The following is a 22,504-nucleotide window of genomic DNA, read 5'->3' on the forward strand; positions in this document are numbered from 1 at the left end:
CGTTTATCCCATGCTGTACGTTTCTCAAAGGCCCACGTGAGCGAGCTGTGAAGAACGGGGATGTGCTCTTCTAAAAGTAGCGTAGTGTCTAACAGGATAATCAATACTAATAAAGTATAGCTATTTGTAAAAGTAAAGCAATCACTATTTTCTTGCTCTCTGTAACCAAGAAGGGATAACTTCATTCACTTGTGTTATTTATCTCACACGAAACACTTTTCACAGCATGCCTTTGACATTAATAGAAGCAATTTTAACCGTGCTTTCAAGCTTACTGCTGCCCTTTTTTTGTGGGTAACTCATTCCAAGCAGTTAAACTCTTCCTGGATGCGAACATGATAACTGTGATTCTGCTCGTAGGCCTAAAGAGGTCTTGTTTGTTGTTGCAATTTGTGCTCGGTGGCAAACCTTTTTTTTTTTTTTTTTTTTTCTCTGGGTGTACGTTCTGTAGAGGAATTCGGAGCCCCAGCTTTGCTTTGCTTGAGCTTAAAGAAAGCGGGAGATCTTTCCTGCTGAGACGGTGTTGCTTTGCGGTCTGCTTTATCTGCTGCACGGGCGCAGGATGCAAACTTTGCCCTTTGACTTGCAGCCACCCGGATCCACCGAAGGGACCAACGTCCTTGTGTCAGAGGATGCTCTGCTGTGACTCTGCTCAGGGCAGATGTCGTTTGTGTTTGTTACCTGCCTTGTGCCTTACTGCTACTTGCACCTAAATCTTCAACAAAATTGTTTGTCAAAATGGGTTGGCACACGCAGGCAGCTGTGCTGAATAGTCACAACTCTGGTCCTCTCCAGCTTTAACTCAGCACAAAGCGACCCAGCCTAAGTACAGTGAAATAATTGCACGCAGGGTAGATAGCTAAACATCTCAGATTGAGTAAAAGTCCTAGTGTAGCATCTGTTTTTCTGCTCGTGAATTTTGCAGTCTTATCTTCTTTTATCTTCTTCTTTTTTTTTTTTTTTTGTTTTTCTCCATCTTCTGGGTGTTTTTTTTTTAATTCCCCATCTTCAGATTCATCCCATCCTATTCAAGCAGAGGTACTTAAAAGCATCTTGGAGCTTTGGTTTAAACTGCCTGCATGTGCGACCTCGGAAAGAAGTTCTCTGCAGCGTCGGGGGCGGGGGGAGATGTGCGGTGTTGCTGAGGACAGTGTACGCTTTGTCCAGCAATGAAAAGGGTATCAGTGCTGAGACTAAACATACCACAGTTTTGGAAAACTAAAGCGAAGGGTGGGGGGGGAGTAAGCTTTGCAAGTATGTTGCTTAACCACTTTTGCAGTTTTTTAGATGCCTTTTTTTTTTTTTTCCCCCTCAAAACCATTTTCTGTCCTTCCTTATCGCTCCTTATCAGCTGTTAGCTGCTGAGGGGGCACTGTGTGCAACTTATTAGCTGACCTAAGCAAGGTCTTGGGGGGAAAAAACCAAATCCCACAGCCACTTTGCTGCGTGCCTGTGTGAGCGGCGTCACAGCTCTCCTGGGGAAACGGGCATTTTGTCATCCCCGTCACGGTATCGTGGGCACTCTACAAGTGAGATGCCAACAGGACATCAGCTGTGGGATCTGAAAATGCTTCCCTTCAGCTTTTTGTGGCGGGCTGGCTTTATAACGCTGAGCGAGTACTCACTACGTTTAGAATAGGAATGCCATCGGTACTATTCATTACCCTTCTAATCTAATTCAAAAAAGAAAAGGAAATTGATTTTTAAGGGAGGCCACTGGTAAAGATTAAGGAGTGATTTTTCACGAGCAGCTGCACATACTGCCTTTTAGATTCAGACCTGCAAAGCAGAAAGGCGTCGCTAATAACTTTATCATTGCAGTTCTAATTGTATTTACCCTGTCTGTGCATTGCTTTGTTTAATAGCACACAAACCAAAATATTTTCTGTTTCGGAGGTGCCCTCTTACATCACTCCCTGACCCGAAGAGGTTCCTGAGTGGCGTACCTGAAAGGAGGAGGTGTGCCCTCACAGAGTTGTCCTGCATTTTGTCACTCAGATAGAAGAATGGTTTTCCCTTATATTGCTGAGCATGACATCATACGCTATGGAATATCTTCCTGGTTAGTTCGGGCCACCTGCCCGGTTGTGCTCCCCCCCACCCCCCCAGTCTGTGCACTGGGGGGGGGGGGGCAAAGAGAGAAACAGAGGCAGCCTTGATGCCGTGCAAGCGCTGTTCGGCGACAGCCAGAAGATTAGCGTGTTATCAGTATGGTTTTGGTCAAAAATCTAAATCACAGCACCATATGAGCTGCCGTAAAGGAAATTAACTGTCTCCTAGCCGGGCTCCATCCAGCCTGAAACGCAGGAGGCTATCTTTGGTTTCTGTCTTCTCCATGAAATGTACGTTGCCTAATTTTTCTTTGGAATGCTCCCCTTTACCTGCGTTTATTATCCCACAAAAGGAATCCCACAGCTGCACAGTCTGGATAACTTGTGCTTTCACAAGCATTCGAAGGGGATGAGCAGCTGATTTAAGCACATTAGGTGAACGCAGTGATTAGATGCTTCAAGCCAGATTGTGCATATTAGCGGGGGATTACGGTCTCTCCCTTGTAAGTCAATTTACAGATGGGTAAAGTAGGGGCTCTCAAATGCATGGATCGCGTCTTGGCTGAAAAAACAAATTGCAAAGCTCTTCCTCCATTATTCAAGCTTGCCTGTGCCATCGGGGTCCCCTTTTTGAAATGAGCCTGTAGTTACACGAATAGTCGTTATTGGACAGATATTCTGCTTGGCTTTGGTTTTCCCTTAAGATGACGGAGTAGCTCTCTGAAAAGACAAGCCAGTAGGATAGTGGGAGCAGTATTTTGTCACTGCCGGTGCCATTCCTTGTGATCCTGTCAGCTGTATGAAGTCTCAGCCTCGGCACCTCTAGGAACTGAGGCAACTAATAGAAATCTTTCTCTGTTTTTAAATTAAAGCCTCACGAGTGGTGAAAATAGCTTTCCAGCATGATATGAATGCACTCTAAAGGCTTTAAAACCAGCAAGCAAATAAAACCAATCTTTTTGCATTTAGCTTGATCGTTTTTGAAGCCTGATGTTTTAGCACCCGATTTATGAGTTTTGGACTCCTCTCCGCCTGCTGACAGAAAGGGGAAATTGTAGCTGTGTCTGAAAGCAGGAACGAGCTGCTTAATAGAGTAGGGAGATCTTCCACATAGGCAGTCGACTAGGAAAAATACTTCCATGTTCATATATATCCGCGTATGCCCCTTACTAGTGAGATGTTCACTAGAACCAGACCCTCGTCACAGTGAAGTCATATGGCAACGTGAACCCATTTCACTGAGCCAGGGGCTTACCAATGTTCTTCATAAATTTAAATTAAATCAGATTTAGCTCAAAGGAATCTCGTGATTCATTCCAGTGAGAATTAGGACAAAAGTTTAGGGGCCAAAATGACACAGCTCAATTGATTTACGCCATCTGGGACAGAGTCTGCAGTATCTATTTGTCTCCTATTACAGCATGAAAAGCAAAATAGTCTTTCACTGTTGCATTGACTAATCAAGCAAAAACAGAAAAAAAAAAAACCAACCAGGGACCAGGATTTTGTTGGTTTTTGCACTTAATCAAGAGCACACTAAATAGGTCATGGCATCATTTTGTCTTCTCCTGATGTAAAGCAAAGACTCATCTGCTGCTTGTGCTAGAACCTCCAGCACATCTCCAAACCGGAAAACAAAAACAAAGAAACAACCAAAGAAAATACCAAAGAGTAAATTTAATTTCACTGTAAATCTTTTTTGACAAAATACACATTGCTGCAGAGGATTAGAAGGTGATAGCATCAGTCTATTAGCACAGAGATTAAAGTAAAATGTTCTTCAAAATCCTATCACATTTATTTCTTTGGAACCGAATTTAGTGATTTAGCACTATGGTCACCAAATCTTTATTTTTTTCTCTGCTTTGGTCTTTAAGTTATAAAGTTTATAGTATCTGCTTGATATAGTTCATTTTAACATCATGAATTTGCAATTTACATGAGCCAGGGAAGATAATTCTACAACGCACACACTTTCTGATTAACTGTGTGTGACTTTAGTAGATCTGAGAAATGAGTTTTAAAGAGTGTTTTGAAAGACCTAAATACAGCCATGCTTTATGAAGCAGAAATTAATTTATTTTTTGTAACTAGTCTAATTTCTGATAATCAGCGCAGTCCTTTGTTGCGCAAGGTTATTGCCAGTGGTGGTGGGCGTTTGGCGAGGAAGGGGGCTGGGAGGAGAGGGCACCAGCGCAGTGCGGGAGTAAGTTCTGGTGGAGAATTTACGCATAAGAGCATCTTCATAATTGTTCAAGGAAGAGCTTGTGGGACCAAGGTCTGAGAACTCATTTGATGAATATGCAAAATACATCATTTTGCACATAAATGGCTAACCTCACAATCACAGTGTATTTATATTGATTTGCTTGATGTGCACACATCGCGTGGTTCCTATGCACTGGTTTTTTAGAGGTGTTTAGCGGAAATGACCCATATGAGTCCACTTTTGTTATCTTGTAATTTACCAAGTCTTTTTAATCACCCATACCTTGGGCACCAGATACTTGAATAACGACAGCCAGCCCTCCATCCTGTCGCGAAGAGGTCGGTCTGATTTCTGTCACTGGATTCACGTGGGGCTGGATGGAAGAATATTAATTTTTCTGGAGGTTTTTTTTTTCCCCTTTGTGTCTTGTGTTCTCTCTGTCTGAACTACTTCAGCTGCAGAAGACTATTTTAGGAAAAGTTCCATAAATCTCTTCATAACTGGAAAGGTTAGAGGGTTATTCGGGAACATTTTACCAGTACCTGCTGATTTCTGTTGTTTGCATCGTGTCCTCTATAGGCATTGAGGTTAAGTTGGCACTATGATATTTCTCTTATACTGGACACAGCCGTGCAGAAACAAGATGTGTTGGGGTTGTTTGCTCTTCACGGTGATATAAAGTGGTGTAAGTCACCTGTGTCAGTGGCTTCATATTAACTGAGACCCCACTGGTTTAAATAACCGGGTTTAGATGTCTCTGTATAAAGACACAAATCAGTAGGAGATAGTTCTGCCCTAGTTGGGCATCTGGCTCTGGGTTTTCAATTCTACGCCCTGCGCTGTGTGTTTAGGCTTTTCAGTGCTTTCCTTGCTGGTGCCTAAGTGCTAACACAATTTTTGAGGACCAAATACATGCAATACCGAGCACATGATTTTGTTTACTTGTTTATCTCAACATGAAACATACTTGAATGAAGGTGGAGTGTATTCATTTCTTTGACCTTAAAATACTGCCAGCAACAAAAGCAAGGAAATGCTTTTCAATTATTTTCTCCGTGTACCTCAGAAAGAATTGGTACTGAACAGCCAGTATCTCAAGTTAAGTAAGGATTGATTCTTGGAGCCTAACGGGTGAGATTTATTGACAGTACAGCATTTGGCTACTTATAATAGACTCCTATTCATTATACAGTTGATAATTCAACAAGTAACCAATTCTAATTTTCAGTGTTCGTTACAGCATTAAGGCTGACTTTATTAGCCTACTCAGGGATGTTTAAAAACAATTAACCTTAATTTTTTAAAGTGGAATGTGAGACTTCAGCTATTAAACTTCAATTCTACTTTAAGTGCTCCGGGGCATTAGACATGTGGCTCCTGAATTCTGGTACCTTATTAGTGCAGGTTATTCAACAAAGAAACTCAAGGTTTGATTTTCACTTCCGTGCACTTGTGGCATTGCTCATATAGATAACCTCATCTATGAATGAGGTTCCCTTCTTTTAATTAGTTTCGGGATCAGGCTGTAAATTCTTGTTGTGGTGAAGCATGGCGTAGGCCAGAGTTTAATTAAAGAATGGCAAACCTCCTGATGATCTGCGCCTGCAGAGAGTCGATTCATTTTAGAATATCGCCGTAAAAAAAAAAAAAAAAAAAAAATTGTAGGTGGCTTTTCAGACAGAGCCTGCTTTCTAGGGCTCCAAAATTAGGCGTGCGTTTCTACAAAGGAGAGTTTTAGAAAGGTTTCGAAGCAGATCAAAGTTAAAGAGTTTCCTGATGGATCGGCTCTGTAGCACTAAGCCTGCTGGGTGTTCTGCCAGGATCCATTGTACCTATCCGCACTCCGAAAGCACAGCCGTAGCTTTGCATGCATTACACCGGCCGTGTTTTCAGTAGGGCTTTACAAATTGCCTAATCCAGGTTAGCACTTTTCTGGAAGCTCTTTTAATCCTTCTAACGTTTGCCTAACGATCTCAATAGCGTAATTCTTGTGTGACAGTGTGTTGAAGCTCTTTCTGACTTACGTTAATGATAGCACAAGAATAATGGAATACCAAATTGACTTCATCATCTTTCAGGACTGAGAATACCATAAATTTCAATGTTTAAAAACGTGTGGGGCCAAATTCACTCCTGGTGTAATCACGGTGACATGTCTAGAGCTAGGTGAGGCGTGCATTGACTTTGTCCCGCTTAAGCAAATATTAACTCATATTTGGGAATTTAAACAAAGGGGTAGATTTTACTAAAGACTTACATTAAAAAAATAGCAACCTTTCACAGTGGGATTCTATCAGAATAATACTTTTTTCCCTAAGACTTTGATTAAAACATGATAGTCTCCCATGAAAATTCTAAACTAATCAGCTGGAATAAAAAATAGATGAGGATTGCATGAATACTTTATGTGAACAGTAAGAAAGTAAGTCTCTGGTTTTGAGGTATTGTGTTAAAATTTGCAGGACTACACAGCAGGTAATACCAGGCTGAGCTGCCATTTCTGTCCTCCTGCAGACATGACAGTAAGGCAGCACAGACACGAGCTGAAAGGCAATCCCAAGCAGCTGTGCAAAACCAGTTCTGAGATGATAAAAATGAGGGATGGTCTGGCAGGCATGCTCACAGCAGCAAAGACCTCCATAGTAATTCAGAAAACAATTGATTTCCATTTCCATGGGAAAACAGATGATGAAACTGAATCACAGGGTGATATTCATGTATGTAACACAGGTGATGTGTTTTTTTTAAGAAAAAGAAAAGACTGTTTTTTAACAACTGTCGCTCAATGCAGCCAATATTATCTGATGCCCTGCTTATTTATCTGCTTGGTGTTTAATACCTGGGAGTTTGAATACGAATACAAAAATACAATATTTCTCCCTACAAAATCTCTGTGGGCTTTCTCATGGCTCAGCTGTGCTTTCTTGACCCGGCATCTAGTCGTAAGCGTATCATGTGAAGCAGGTATCTCGATAAGCAGGTCGTGTTAATATATGCAATTGTTCATGCTCACTACCTATGAATTATTAAATGCGTGAAAGAAAACAATTACCCAGATAACACCTAATTTCTCCAAGGTGTAGTAGAAACCCTACCTTTCGTTTGCTCAGTGCCTTCGAAGGTTTTGTAGTCTTCTTTGTTTGTTGTGATAAAAGGAGATGAGTCCAGGTTAACAAAAAGGTTTACGTGATATTTTCAATGGTTTTAGCATATCCTGTGACCTTTAAAAAAATTATTAAAATGTGGTTTTGGTGCACGTGTGACTGAGTTGCGTATTCCAAAGTCCCAATTTCGTGGTGCGTTGTGAACTAATTATAAGAGAGAGAGACCGTGAGAAGCAATAAATGGTATTAAAGTTGCACCGACGGGAGACAGTAGCCGACTCCTTAAATTATCCGTGCAGCAGGTTGAGGCTTATCTTGCACAAGCACACACGCACCACCTTGCAGCCTTGTGTAAGCGACTCACCGTGGTCTGGCTCCACAGGGCTGCTTCATCCTGTGTTTGCGCGTCTCTCAAAAGAGAAGTTGACATGAGACAGACACTGTCCCCTCCCAGCAAAGCTGCGGTGGCTGGGTCTGGATTTCTTACTGAAGCAAACGGGGAAATTGCAACGGCTGAGAGATGCTTTTTCCCCTGAGGAGCTCCGGAGGTAACGCAAGGCTGTGCTGTAATTTCGGTCCGGGCAGGCAGTTGGAGTCCCATGAAGCCTTTGAACACTACAGCTGTATTTAGACGCCGAAGCCTTCAGCCTGGAGACTATCCTTATGCCTGTAATAAAGGCCTCTCCTGTGCTGGCGAGGCTGCTACGCAGTCCTGTGTTGAGAATGGTGAATAATCGCCCCATTTTCTCTATTTCCAGGAGATTTGTCCTCACCAAGATGAGAGTCATTCCAAAAGGAGCTTTCGCAGGACTGGGCGACCTAGAGAAAATGTATGTATGAAGTCAATATTTACTAGGAAGCAACTATTTTACTCCAAACAGCAGATTCTGATTGCAGCTCCTTTTATGTCCTGTGAGCAAGTCCCTATCTCTGAGCTTCACCATTTCATCTTTCTGTTTTAAAATAATAGAAACTTTTTTTTTAATGCCCCGTTCCAAAACGTTGTTGTCATAAATACTTTTTTATATCAGCAAGCGGGCAGTCCTCGGTCAAAGGGTTGGTTCAGCAAGGAGTGTCGTTGCAATTAATAAATGCAGTGCCATAGCAGAAGATCTTGGGAAACTGATTATTTTGAGAATTTTGGAATGATACAGTGGAAAAACTAGGGAGGAAAGCACTCCAGTTCATGACAGGTCAGCCAGTTCTCTTTTCAGTGATGAATAAATAGGATTGTTTTGTGCATGTTCAGAGTCAGCGGGCAGGATGTGCGAGAGAAGTTTCTTACGGGTGATAGGTCTGAAAATCTTAGCACATAAAGCGTTTAAGCACCTAATTTCTGTGAATTTTAGCGATAAGCCTGGAGATACAATTATGAGCACTTTTGATGAAGAGATGTATCATACATCCATTAGTATACTATTGTGGATGTATTGAAGCCCTCCACCACTCAAATTTAGTAATATGTTTCCTACTATTCTTTGGCGACATAAAATCTATGGGTTAACTGGTGCTGGCACCAGAAAGGCTAACGGTCACTGTCCAACCTGAAATATTATGAGGCATGTTCTGAATTATTTCATGTATGAGCAAGTCACCACATTTTGTTTCGAAACACACCCAGCGCTTGCACCTTGGCAGGAGAGGGTCACAAACGGGCTGTTCACCCGAGAGGACTCTGAGTGGGGAAACGCACTTAAACGCAGTGCCGTTTTCACTGCTGTGCGTGTAACAGCAAAACAAAAAAGGAATCGATGGCCGACATTTCTCTGCATCATTTCCACCCTTTCCCCTCATATTCATGCGTAAGTGAGGGATTCGCCAAGAAGGTGAACACACCAGGAGGTATGGCGAGGAAGGGGGAAAGGATTTTGAACTTCGAGAAGGATGAAGAACAAGCAGGGAACATGCGAGAAGGATTGAAGAGCTGCTGGTCAGCAGTGGGTGGTATAGCTCACATGGCACATGGCCCTTTCTGAAGCGCGAGATCCGTTTCAGCGCCCCGCTGTAGGTGCAGGAGTCTTGTATTCACATGGTACACGCTAAAAAGCCTCCAGTTCCTGCAGCCCACTCGTTGTTCCGAACCCTCATAATCCCATCAAGCACTGCTTGTAAACGGTCATTTTTCTTGAGAAAAGAAAAAGAAAGGCTTATTTTCTGTGGTCAGGAGTTACCAGTTAGGAATAAGGTCATCTCTCCTTCACCAGTTTTGTTGGCACTTTTTTCTCCCCAGTCCTGCAGGTTTCCTTTTAGCCTAGTCCTTGTGGAAAATCATTGAGCTCTCGGGACTATGAAGTGGGTTGCAAGTGCATTGTAAACTGCTCCCGTTATCTTTAATTACTCAGAAACCATATGTCAGATATGTATGAAGGCAGCGATTGGGTTGAATGGGGTATCTCTAAGTGGTGATTTATTGTTAACCAAAAAAAATTATATATGGAAATGAGCTCCATTTGAAAATATATCTATGTACTGTTAGTACATGGAGGAGAAATGGGGACAGACAGTTTATAGCAAAACATCCTTGAAAATAGAAGTCTGATAAATATGCAAATGAGACCAATCAACATCAACAAAGATGCGGTATTTGCAGATGATATGGCAAACAGATAAAATTTGAAATAGCTCACAAATCCTAAACCTAACCCATAAAACATTCATCAGAAATATTCATGATAATTTAGGGACAAAAAAAGTGTGTAATCAAATGATAGATTTGCATATAAAAACACAGCCTTGGTATGAAAGCCTTTTTACTCTTGCAAGTTCATGCATAGAAAGGAAGATTAAAGCAAACTGTAGTCTATTTAAGGAAAACGGCTATTAATAATGTGGTACCTCCATATGGTAAAATGTGGATAGCCTGATGTATACAAATGAGATACTTCAATGTAGTATATGTATGTGCTCACCTAGAACTCGGTGAAATAGACTGCAAATTGAGAGAGTGACAATATTTCCTGAGCGTGTTAGTGAAGAAAAACAGTGTCTTACACAGTCCAGCGTATCTGTACACATGATTTTTATTATTACTAGATCATTTCTAACTGTGTTTCTGAGAACGGGGTAGGTTTTAAAGCCCAGAAGTTACCGGCAAATAGTGGTCTTTGGAATCATCCATTGGGGATGAGCTGGTTGAGTACAAGTTAAATTAGAGATGAGTCCTCTATGAAAATCTCTACCTTAGATTTCATATGAAAGCCATTATTTATGGTCAAAGTGAATGAAGGTTTTTGAATACAGTGACCACGAATTTCTGGTTTTCAAAGAAAAATCATTCAGTAACATTTTTCAGTGTTCCTTCTTTCTCTGTGTATTTTAGTTTCTTCCTAACCACCCAAACAGCTTAGAGCTTTGAACAGATGTGTTTTGCCACAAAATATCAAATACTTCCAGAGACTTCCAGTCAGGCTCCAGTCACAGTATCCAGGAAAGATCTTGTTTAGTTTCCATTTAGAATGTCCAAAGACTTTCTGTAATGGACACTAAGTGACCATGAGTTATAATGGAAAAAAGTAGCGTGACCTGAAAACATCAGCATGGAACATCTGATCTGCCCTCCCTTGTGAAGCTCCAGTTTCAGTTACCAAGACAAAATCTTGTGGTTTTAATCTGATTTTTTTTAAATTATTATTTCTCTTTATTTGGCAAAGTACAGAATAGAACTTTATTTGGCAAAATTGTCACGGGAATACTTTTGCCACTTTGAAGTTTTTTGGAAGAATGAGAGCCCATTTGAACCACGTCTAGCTTGTTATTTTCTTCTCACCCATCTAAATTCCTTCATTTAATGAAAAACCATGAAATGTCCATTTTGCAGATTGTCAGATAGAGAAACAACTTCCCCAAGTATGTTCTAGGAGAAAGATCTTCTTTTCTTTTTAGATAAAATGTTTGCATTTGTGAAAGAAACTGACAGGCTCTAATTATCTGAGATTACTCTTGGGTGCAACTTGAATTTTCTTATAGAAAACTACTTCAGAAACCCACAGATCTGAGGAACAGCCCAACCAGGTTGTTGCTAGCAGCTCTCCAACTTCTGCACAGCTCTGGCTTCATGTTAATTTAGCAAATAGGTGTTCAGGGAAGCAGATTAGTTATTCTCGCTACACGTTTAGCCTGCTCCTAAGTCTTAGCCAACTGGAACGTGGCACCTTGTCTAGACTCCTGCTTAACCAACCTGTTTACACTCCCTGAACTAATTAATCCTCCAGTTACTAAATTAAAAATGAGCCCCATGCAGGCACATACCTGGCAAAATCAATTCAACATGCTCTGCAGCTGCTACGTCATCTTCAACCTGCACTGAAAGTGCTTAATTTGGAAGAGAGATAGTCTGAAGCAATATTAAGTCTCCCTTTTTCTCTTGCTAAGTTTCCTCTTGTTAATACAAGGTAGCAAAGTAGGTTTGTGAATGTTGGTCTAACGAGGCCTGATTTGGGCATCGTATTTATAGGAAGTTTGGTCTGATTGCCTTACCCTATGCAAGCCAAAGAGGCTTCACATTTGTACCCTCAGGCACAGTCCCCTTGAAAATTCATCATTGGTTATTCATTCTTTTGAAGGGTTTAAGCTAAAACATAATGTGTTCAATCTCAAATCTAACCTGTGTGTGGCGCAAGGAAATTCAGCTGTGTGGGTGAGGTACGTCTTGAACTAGAAGATGTCACAGACGCAAAACGTCTTAATTGGCACTGCTTTGTAGTTTGGAGTAATGGGAGAAGGGGATTTCTTTAGCGGATTTTGGCAAAGGGACATTTTAAGAACATGAACTGTGCTATGGTTAACAGAACTTGAAGACCTAAATCCTTTATGAGCTCTGAAAACCCTGGGAAGTGTTAAAACTTTAGCGAATGATACTCGGGCATGGAGTTGATGGACTCTGCCAGAGCTGACACTCCTGGAAACTGATGTCTTCTGTCTATGGAAGACAGCAGGAATATACGCACCAGCTATCTACAGCTTCCTCGTGAATACGTAGAGAAAATCGCTCTGAATCATGCATTTATTTAATCACTCAGTGCATTCAAGATTTATGTTTGGGTATTTTTTGCTGGGACCATTGATCCAGTGATGGTTCATGTGAACAAATACTGCTGGTCTGTGACCTAGGTACACAAGCACCAGCTTATTTCATGTACAACCACCAACCTGATGTATGATGCTAAAACCTCTCCTGTTTGCCCCTGTAGGCTAGAAGGCAGGCAGCACTTTCCTTTGACTCAATCAGACTGAGTTACCTTTTATGTTTTATCTAAACTGAGATGATATACTTAAGGACAGTGGAGACCACTCAATAGAGTATTTTGAGGCATGTGCTGAAGTACATGGCTGAATCAAGGTGTATATGTCTTCTTGTGAGTGAGGAAGGAGTAAAGTTCTTGACTTGATTGTAAAAGACTTATCGGGAGAATTTGGCATAGTGGGAAGCCTTCACTTTATTTAGCAAGTTTTAACAACCTGGCAAATTGGTAGATTCCCCATCCAGGCCTTCTTCAGCAGTAGCCATCAAAGCTGCCTGGGCTAGCAGATGGCTAAAGGATGGCCATTATCCCATCATCCCATGTGCTCCTGAAATCAGTTTAATTCAGTGCCAGCATGTGATTCTATAACACTTGGCCAAAAGATTCTATAACAGGCCAAAAAGATGGGGAGGCAGAATTTGCGTGATCACCTAAGGATGAGCAGTCTGTGTTTTCTGCCACCAAGAAAGGTGGTCAGTATTTTGCAGCTTCTGCAATTTTTCTTGCACAGTGTATCGTGTGCTGCCTCATTTGGTATGCGAAAGGGTGTGATTAAATAAGATCATTAAAGCTATTTTGAGAAAATGGTGAGGATTGAGTGTAACCAAGACGTTTGGAAATTGATTCTAAGCAGGAGTCCCTTTCTATCTTTTGTTGCATCATTTGAATAAATCTGCTACTTATTTTTTTTTGCAAGAAGCAAAATATGGATTTGCAGGATCTGCTGTGATAGATAAGTTAAATAGTGCCTGTTTACAAAAATATTTATTTACATCCCTAAGGTGAAAGGGGGACACGGCGCGTTATGTGTACCAAAACGTGTACTGAATCAGGTAACAATCACACTTCGGTAATAAATACTCCAGGGTATATTCTCAAGGTGCAGCTCCATGGATATTAAATTCTAATTTACATTATAGGAAGTTATGTGTAGCATTCTGCATCTTAAGGGCAAGGCATGAAAATAAGTATGCTACTTAATGCATTTAAATTAGTCTAAATATACGTTTTCTCTCAGGGAACAGAGGACTACAGTTCAAAAACATTAAGGCGAGTAACCAGCGTAAGGAAAGAAATGCAAAGTTCAGGCTGACGTCCCAAAGAATAAATGTTTTAATGGGGCCGCTCTTCTGATACACGTCTTTCCTTTCCGTCTGCCTGGTCTAATCCTGCTCAAGTCAGCAGGCACTAATGGCTGCCCACCCATGGCAGGCTGGTGGTTAGGCAGTGAGCAATCACAGGAGGCTTCCTGGTTCTTGCGGGTCGCAGATGCCCCCGTCCCAACTAACTGTCTGCGTTTGATGGTGATTGGTGGTTTTGAACGGGCTCTTTTCTGTACTGGAGGGGTTCAGCAGCAAAATCATGTAAGAAAGCTTATCCTCTGCTATACGCGACGTACGTGTTCCTCAGCCCAACAGCATCCAGGGTGTCAGTCTTCATTTGCCCGTTGCTACACTCTGCCCTTTGATATGGGTTTCTACAAATGAGATTCGAAAGGCGAACAGCTACGCCAGCTTCTCCCAGGGGTCCTGTAACACATCGTTAGTGGTGCCTGGGTGCCGCTGTCTCTCAGCATGGCCATGAGCGGCTTCTCAGTGAAGTGCCATTACTTCAGATGACCCTTCTGAAGCCTTTGCAAGTACCATCCCTTGGATAGCAAACTACCGTGTTTGGCATGAATGCACAGGAAGCCTGGTGTGCTCTTAATTCAGTTCATTTCCTGAAAGTAGAAGCTATGCCCTGTTTTCTAAACATAACGAGTAATGAACAAAGATGAAGTCTTTTTTATTATAATCCATAAATGTTTTGCTGCATCATCACCTGGCGTTCTGCTTTTCCCTGCCAAAGCTTATCTGTGGAAGAGCTCTGACACTTGCAGTTATTGTTGTCATCCCTTGCACAATTACAAAATGTGAAGTAGACATTTATTATCCGTGTCAGCAACTCACTGCTGGTGTCAAAGATCAAAGATTTTAATTACAGCTTTGTGATACTTCAGTAAATGCATAACCTGATCTCAATCGTGTGCTAACGCTTGGGCGGAACAAAATCACAAATAAAGTAAAAACCCTTAAAAAAAGAAGCTAGGAAATGTAAAATCAGTTCATAGTGTCCGTATCAACATTTTATAATTTTCCTATTGAAAAAGTCCCAAAAAATCATGCTGGTATTTGCATATTTTAATTGAAACATGTTAGAGTACAAGAAAGGAAGTATTCCATAATTCTTTCTGTGTCGTTTTGTAGCTTGATGCTTGCTTGCTTTGATAAAATAGATTTAGAAAGGGAAAAAAGAAAATACATTTTGTCGTTGCTTCCTTTTGTTGAGCAAGAATGAGTTTTGTGGTAATGAACTGTTAGCAGAATCTTTATTCGTTAACTGCATTGATATGAAGCCAGCGTTAGAGACTGAAGTATTTAACGGAAGAATCATCTTGGACATCATTTCTGGTCCCTGCTTTATAGCTGTCTAGACACAGGGAAAGGTAAAGCAAAAAAAAAAAAAAGGGAAATCCACTTACCTGAATGTATGCTAAATGCTTTAATGCCTCTCCCCAGTGACACACTGTTCAGATTACCTGAATTCATAAAAGACTAAATGTGGGCAAATGCTTGTGTGAGCTCACACTCTTCTTTAGGAGGAAACTTCAATCGAGTGTTCTTCCTGTCTTCCTCTACACAAACAAATCAGATAAAATTAAGTGCAGGCTAAATGAAGATAACGCTTTTGCATATCTAAGTATGGGCTCTAAATTAGCCTTATTCATTCAAAATGAGATTTAAAGGTCAAATGAACATTTCTAAAAAGAAGGTCCCAGCCCCTGGTCAAAAAAAAGTCTCCAAATGGAAACGTGAGGAATTATTAAGAAAAGGATAGGGAACAAACCAGGAAATACTCACTGAGATGAACACATTCATGGATGCTTTCCACCTGAGGAATAATGGAGCAGGACAAGACTCCTCCATCTGGGAGGAAGACCTTTGACAGGGTATATTGGAGTGGTCTGTACGGCAGGTTCAGTACAGGAAAGGTAGACAGGAATTATTATTCCTGCCCTTTCTAATACTACAACTGGAGGATGGGATTTCAAATAAAACTAGTAAGTGACAAATAAATAAAAATCCTGAAGGCTGTACGTCTTCACACCACGCATGGTTCAACCAGGGAACTCTGCTCTGAGACTTTGTTGATAGGAAGAGACCCTCTGGGAAAATTTGGGGAAGAAAATGCGTCTCACCTACTTACATACCAAACACCAAGACTTGAGCTGCAAATCACCCCAAAAAGTTGATTGAGTAGTCAGAGGGGCTTTCTCAATAAGCTTGCCCTGCTCTTGCACTGTTTTCTGGGCTTCCCCTACCACCGCTAGAGCAAGACACTGGGGAGGATGGACTTCAGGTTTGGCAAGCGGTGGTTGTTCATGTGGAGATACTTGCTTTCTCTGAATCATTCGGTTTTGGAAGGCATCCTCCCTCTAGGTCCTTCCATCAAAGGCATGAAGCTGATTATTGCAACTGATAAAGGTAGCGAGGAGCCTTGGAATTGACAGTCATCCCGTGGTGCAGAATTAATGCTATAATCTTTCTTCTTTTGTCCTGTGGGGTATGTTTTATGTGTACTGAAGAGGCTGATATGTTCACTTACTGGCCAACTTTCTGAGATTCATCTCAGGGGCTTTTGGGTGGGTTTTTTTCTTTCAAGAGGTGCCAGAACCGGTGTTGTAAAATGTAAATTTTTTTTCCCCCCAAAAGTGTCACTTATTCAAGTTCCATCTCTTCCTTCCAAGAGCTTCACTCTAATTTGAAGTAAAGGAAGTTTCAATTTATGGTTTATTACGAGATTCTTGTACTTTCAGAGTAGAATCAGTGACCTTCTAAGTGACTTTATAAATATAAAAATACCTATTTGCTAAGAAACAAAATAATTCTTATACTGGCTGAAAAATGCGTGTCTTAAACTTACATATGTATATCAGAAAATGAAATGAGAACTCAGGATTGCTGGTTCTAATTACATTTTGTATATTCAAATGTAATTCATAGCTCATACATGGCAAAAGGTGGTTCTCATGTTTCAGAATATTGCTCTGATTTAAATAATTACCCTTTCTTGTTAAAATAAGTGTATTCAGTTCTAATATCCCTAATTTTTTTTTTAAATTGTATTTTGTGTATTAATTACATATTCTCTGAAATTTCTGGAAAGATTTCCGAATCAAATGTATTGACTTGAAAACGAAGAGAATCATAAACACAAGATTAAATCAAAATTAATACAAGTAAGCAACATTAAAGTCAACAAATATTTTTTTAAAGAATTGTAAGAGGATTATTATAAAAGTGCTTCTTTCTGCAAAAGAAAAAAAAAGTCTACATTCTCGTGTAAAATCGAATAACGAAGCAATTCTGAGAGGAAACAGATATTCAGAATTACAGCAGTTGCCCCTCACTCGGTTGTTCAGCTCAAACATGTACACCTCCACTCCCTCCGCCTGACAGACAGACTGGTGAGGGTCTGTGCCTCCTGCGGCACCATGGGGCTGTGCTCTGGTGGGAGTCTGTGGGAATTCAGGTGACGGCATATCCCAAGAGGCATTGTAGTGCCATCTCTTTCCAGACATGCACAGTTTCTGATTTGCTTTAAAAAATGCTGCTATTAAAAAAAAAAAAAAAAAGTATGAAAAGTATGAATTAGAAAGGAAAGTTCTTTATTCATGAGAAAACAGGTTTTTATAGGATTTTTTTCTATTAAACTTGTGTGTGTGTCTAACTGTACCAGTGAGTGAGTGCAAAAGGTGTGACCTACTTGAAATTGTGCCCGATTTGCTCTAAATGGGATTTTCTGCAATATTTATTGTTGCCGCTCCTAAATATTTTTTGTTAGAAGGAGGAAGGCTGGCACCAGGTTGGAAATGGTAATTCAATTTCAGGAGGATTTCAGAAACGCCTTCCCATATTAATTTTATCTAGCTTTTCTGTTTATTTTAGAAATAATGTTAGTGGAATTGGCATGTTGCAATGAAGGATTGTTTCCCCATTGCTATACAAATGCTGCTACAAACCTCAGCGTTTATGGAAAACAAATGTTGAGATGAAGTCAAGACATTTATTTTCTAAGCAGGGGATGTTGATTCTCTGACAACGTTATACTGCACAGCCTTTATTTCTATTATGCCAAATGATTGATGTGGATTTAATCATTAGTTTGATGGCTGCTTTGCTCAGCGGAGAGGCAGCTGAGCATTTTGTCGTTATTAGTGAGCTGCATTTTGATTTCTCTATCAAAGACGCTGCTGGTCCCTATTCATCCCAGGTGTAAAACAAGAGACTCGCTGTACCCATTGTGTGTTTTGTGACCAAGCCAAGAACAATTTGCTCACAAAATACTGTGAATATTTGTTTTGCTTTCTCAAGCAGGAACATGTTTTTGATGAAGAGTTCCAGATATGTGCTTGATTCTTTAAAAATAAGTAAAGAGTGGTATACCCTTTGTGAGTAAAGTGCATGGTGGAATAGATATGCATATATATACTTGCATACGTGCATATGTGTACGTATACACATTGAGTAGTCTGGAAAAGATTTAAATTGCTAGGAGTTAGAACAGAAGACAGATACAAAGCCGTAAAATATTTTGAATGCTTGGGGAGCCAACACCGCAGATGGAAATTGCAAATGATTGCGAGACAAATGCAGAATGCTGAAAAACTATTGGTGTCTGTGCATTTTCCAATGCAGCCAGCAGAGGATTAGGAGCTGGAGACAGGGACAGGATGGTGGCTTTCCCGGTTCGGAACATCATCCCTGAGATGCTGCTGATGCCAATTGTTGAAGGAGGACGTTCAAGATAATGTTTCTGGAACAGTTTTGGAATAGCTCATCCATATGGAGGATTTTTTTTGTCCACCTCGTAGGGTGCTCTCTTCTGAGGAGGAGAAATGCACTAACAAATAATGAGCTATTCAACACAACTTTGTGCTGTGAAGTTTCTCCACTAAAACAAGGGATAATGCAGAATTTCACTTGTGGACTGAATTAAAGTAGTCTTTGTTGTTTGGAAGCATCATTTACTTCTGTCTTGCTTGTCTGCTCAAGAGCACAAAGATTTACATCTTTATCTGGAAATGTTTATCCTTTCTAGTGTAATTATGAAGTGAAGGTACTCATTAGACATGTCTAATCCTTTTGTCAATCTTATCTTTTATTTTGAATGTGATTTTATGACGATATGTTTTTCGGCTTTATTTTCCATATTTTAAAGACTTCTTGTGCTGGATTTTTAAGATTTTGGCTTGTCCCATCTGTGCTGTGAGAAGGGGCGAGCACGGCACAGTGAAAAGGATTTACTTATCTATTACTTCTGTTCCTGATTAGATAACGTTCTTTAGGAAAACTGGCAGCAGCAGAGCTCCCTGGAGGAAGGGGGATTGGGTATTCCCTTTGCGGGCTAATGGGCATGTTTGGAGAGGAGCAGCTTTGAGGTACCACAAGTGGCAGAAGATTTACAGGCCGGAGATGGATATGTGTCACTCAGAGACTGCGGTGGGGAGCAGGGAGCAGCCCCGGGGGTGAGGAACAGGGTTTTGCAGGAGGTCTGGTTAGAGATTCCTGCCACGTGGAATAAGCCATTGAGGAACTCCACACCTTCTCCAAAGGCACTGGATGTCAGGGGAGGCATTTTTTTAATTAGAACATAAATTAGGATAATTACCTTAAAAGCAGAAAACCCACAAAGAGCATTGGCTAGATGGAAGCGAGTGGAGAAGAGCAGCAGACTTAAGCATACTAACAAGTAATGTGGCTTTCCATGTGCCTTCATCTGTCAGTACCAAGGAGCCTGTTCGGTACTCCCAGGACCCAGAGTACCTCTGAATAGCACGTGACGTTTTCATCCTAGTGTGCTTTCAGGGTAAGAGATAACACGTTAACGACTGAAAAAAGGCTATAAAAATGAGGTGGAAATTGTGTCAGGATGCGCAATCACTCAGGTCACTAGAAGGAGGACTTCCTAATGGGATCTCAGCTAAGCACTGCACAGGTTTAAATCCCAGGGAGCATCTTCCTGTGAACTGGCCAGTCTCACCTTATCCCAGGTTTTAGGGATCCTTCCCACATTGATTTCAGATGCAGCAACATTGTTATAAATATATGACATTTAGTCTTGATTTTGATGGTGTTCAGTCAAAATGAGTCCCAGCAACGTGAGAGTGAGGTGTCTTTTTATCTGCAGATCTAAGGATGCTCCTGTTCTCCATATTTTGTGAATTTGTTGGCAGGTTAAAAGCTTTCTGCAGTCCGGGTGAGTGCCAAAGCTCTCATTTGCCACGACTGCCTTTGTTCATAGGAGAGTGAGTAATAGCAGAACAGCCACCATCCTTTGGGGAAGATCGTCCAGGAGCCCGCTCCTCCTCCTCTTCTTGCCGTTATTGACTCTCGGTAGCCTTTTTAAAAATCTATAGAGCTTACTCCAGCGCTGACCTTGTCTAATCGTATTGATTGTTAGTAACTGAAGGCTAATTAGGAAGCAAGTTGCTATGGTAATTCTTGAGTCATGCATATAAAGAGAAAATGCTGCTAAAACCACTAGTGCGTGGTGACTATTAGCATAGTTAAACAAATTAAAAAATATAATTCATTCAGATTTATTCTGGAATTCAAATGAAGATATAATATGCAAGAAGGAAGTTTTTCCCTTGCTACCACATTTCCCTCTTTCATAGGGATTTTGTGCTTTTATTTGTGTTGAGGGAGTTATGCATAATTTTAGGACTAAATGACAACTCTGGGTTGTTCTTCCCCACACGCACCGCAGCCCCCACAAAATATGTCACAGCAAGCTCCACGTGACAGGAGAATGACTCAGGCGAAGGGTAATAGGACTTGGAACCCCCCGGATTTCTAGGTCACCTGTTCATATCCAGTCCGCATGTGCGTGATGAATGGTTTATTTTCGCATGGGTAGGTTGACGGCTTGCGTACCATGAGATGGTGATCTCAGCCCCTGCCCTCAGGAGATGGTGATTCATTGCAAGCTAGGGCTGCCGCAGCTGGCTTTCAGCAGCAGCCTCTTTTGGCCAGGCTTTGAAATGGCTCTGCAGCAGAGCTGGTGTCTCAGTGGGTTGACCACGCTCCGTTGTGGGGCACTGCGGGAAGGTTGGATTGCTTTGGCTGGGCTGTGCCTCATCTGTGGATAAGTGGACGGTTTTGCCGGTCACATCTAATAGCATCCTTTCACCTCGTTTTTAACTAAATGTGACCCGAAGGAAAATCAAGGGCGTTCTTCCCTGGGGTTTTTCCTTCTCCTCCTTCGTCACCTTACTAACTAGTCATGTCACACACGAATCTTAGCTCTCCTAACGAGTCTCCATCTGCACATCTTTAAGGAGGAGGAGGAAGATGTAAGAGCATGCATCCTGTTGCTACCCTTCTGGCCGGTTTGAATGACGAGGCAAAATGTGTCTAGGAGAGCCACAGGGCTGGGTGGGAGATAGAATTTTACTGAGTTCTGGTCATATCCAAGTGAATGTGAGGTTCTCTGCCTCTCTCTCAGTCTTCAGTTCGTGAATGTCCTTAAATTGACTTGAGCAACACGTGAAGAAAAAAGCGAGCAGAAAGGCCGCTGCTGTGTAGCATGGATCTCTCTTAACAGGTCTCATAAATAAATGGAGTATTCTCTCTATGGCTTCTCGGGACTTGTATGCTCACAGAGTTGCATTCATTTAACTGAAAATAAGATATAAAATTGATTCCTAAGAATTGTGTGCCACTTAAAAGCAAAAAAAAAAAAAAAAAACCAACCAAAAAACAAAACCACAAACCACAACAACCAAACGCCAAAACCCCCAAAAAACAGAAACATGTTTAAATTGATTAGGATCGACTAAATCAGAGTAAAATTACTTGAACGATGAAACAGAAACATCTGTTTTGGGGCTTTGCGTGGTCCTCAAGGTAGATAGGTGCTACTGTAGAGACAAGTCCTGAGCCCGCCATTTTGAAGTACCCCCTCCCCCTTCATGTTACCAGTAATTTAGCCCCCAGGAAAAACACAAATTAAAAGCCTTTGTACTTAGCTGCTGCCTAACCTGTCTTCACCAAGGGCTCCCAGCTGGACAGAGGGCCCAAAGGATTCCCCTGGGGGAATCTCTTAACCAGAGCCATCCTACAGAGCCACCTTCAAACTAATAGAAATAATATAATGAAACCCTATTACCTTTGTGCAGAAGAATGAGGTGTGTGCTGGTACTGCTGGTTGCTTTCTGTTTGCATGTAAGAAAAATGCACTCCTGGCCAGGGATCCAGTCCAAATCCCTAAGGATTTGGGTATCTTCAAGACAGAACAGCAATCAGAGGGATCTCTGATCGTGTTCCATAATTTGACTTATATTTGTTTCTTCATTTTCCTCTTAAAATAATCCAAAAATTTATCTTGTGTTTTCAGTCTGATAGAAGAAAGAATATAGCAGTTGCCTTTTAGTTTTTAATTCAGTATTTTTTAGTTTTTAATTCAGTATTTAGCATACACAAAAAATTCCTTTAAATCTGAAAACTAAATTGCTCTCACAGGGTTGCCTTTGAGTGTGTGTACTTTTGTGTCCCTTTGTGTGTTGAGCTGTGTGCTTTCCAGAGACAATACTTATTTGAAATTGCAGGAAAATATGCACTCCTCTAAAATGTAGAATTTTAATGTAAATACAGATCCAATATATTAAAACCAATTGATTTCCATGCCTTCTGCTGCAGAAATCTCCCTCAGTCTCAGCTAAAGCAATGATAGTAATCAGAAATGATGGATTCTTTTTCTTCTTTTATTTTTAAGTGTATTCCATCAACATGATTTTTCCAAATGGTATTTTTTGTGGTTTGGGACCTCTTCAGGATTTATTTATTTTTCCTCTCT

At 41.0% G+C, this 22,504-nt stretch overlaps 1 protein-coding gene across 1 annotated transcript in view; it reads left to right on the forward strand.

The window, feature by feature from the left end:
• FSHR (follicle stimulating hormone receptor) overlaps positions 1-22,504 on the forward strand; it is a gene marked incomplete at its 5' end in the record, with an annotated part of 79,731 nt that overhangs the window by 22,094 nt on the left and 35,133 nt on the right. The window contains one exon of the mRNA XM_082480668.1: positions 8,123-8,194. Within this exon, the coding sequence (XP_082336794.1) occupies positions 8,123-8,194 (72 nt within the window). The remainder of the gene's footprint in view (positions 1-8,122; positions 8,195-22,504) is intronic.

This window comes from Vanellus vanellus, assembly GCF_965231255.1.
Source record: "Vanellus vanellus genome assembly, chromosome: 3".
Lineage (NCBI taxonomy): Eukaryota > Metazoa > Chordata > Aves > Charadriiformes > Charadriidae > Vanellus > Vanellus vanellus.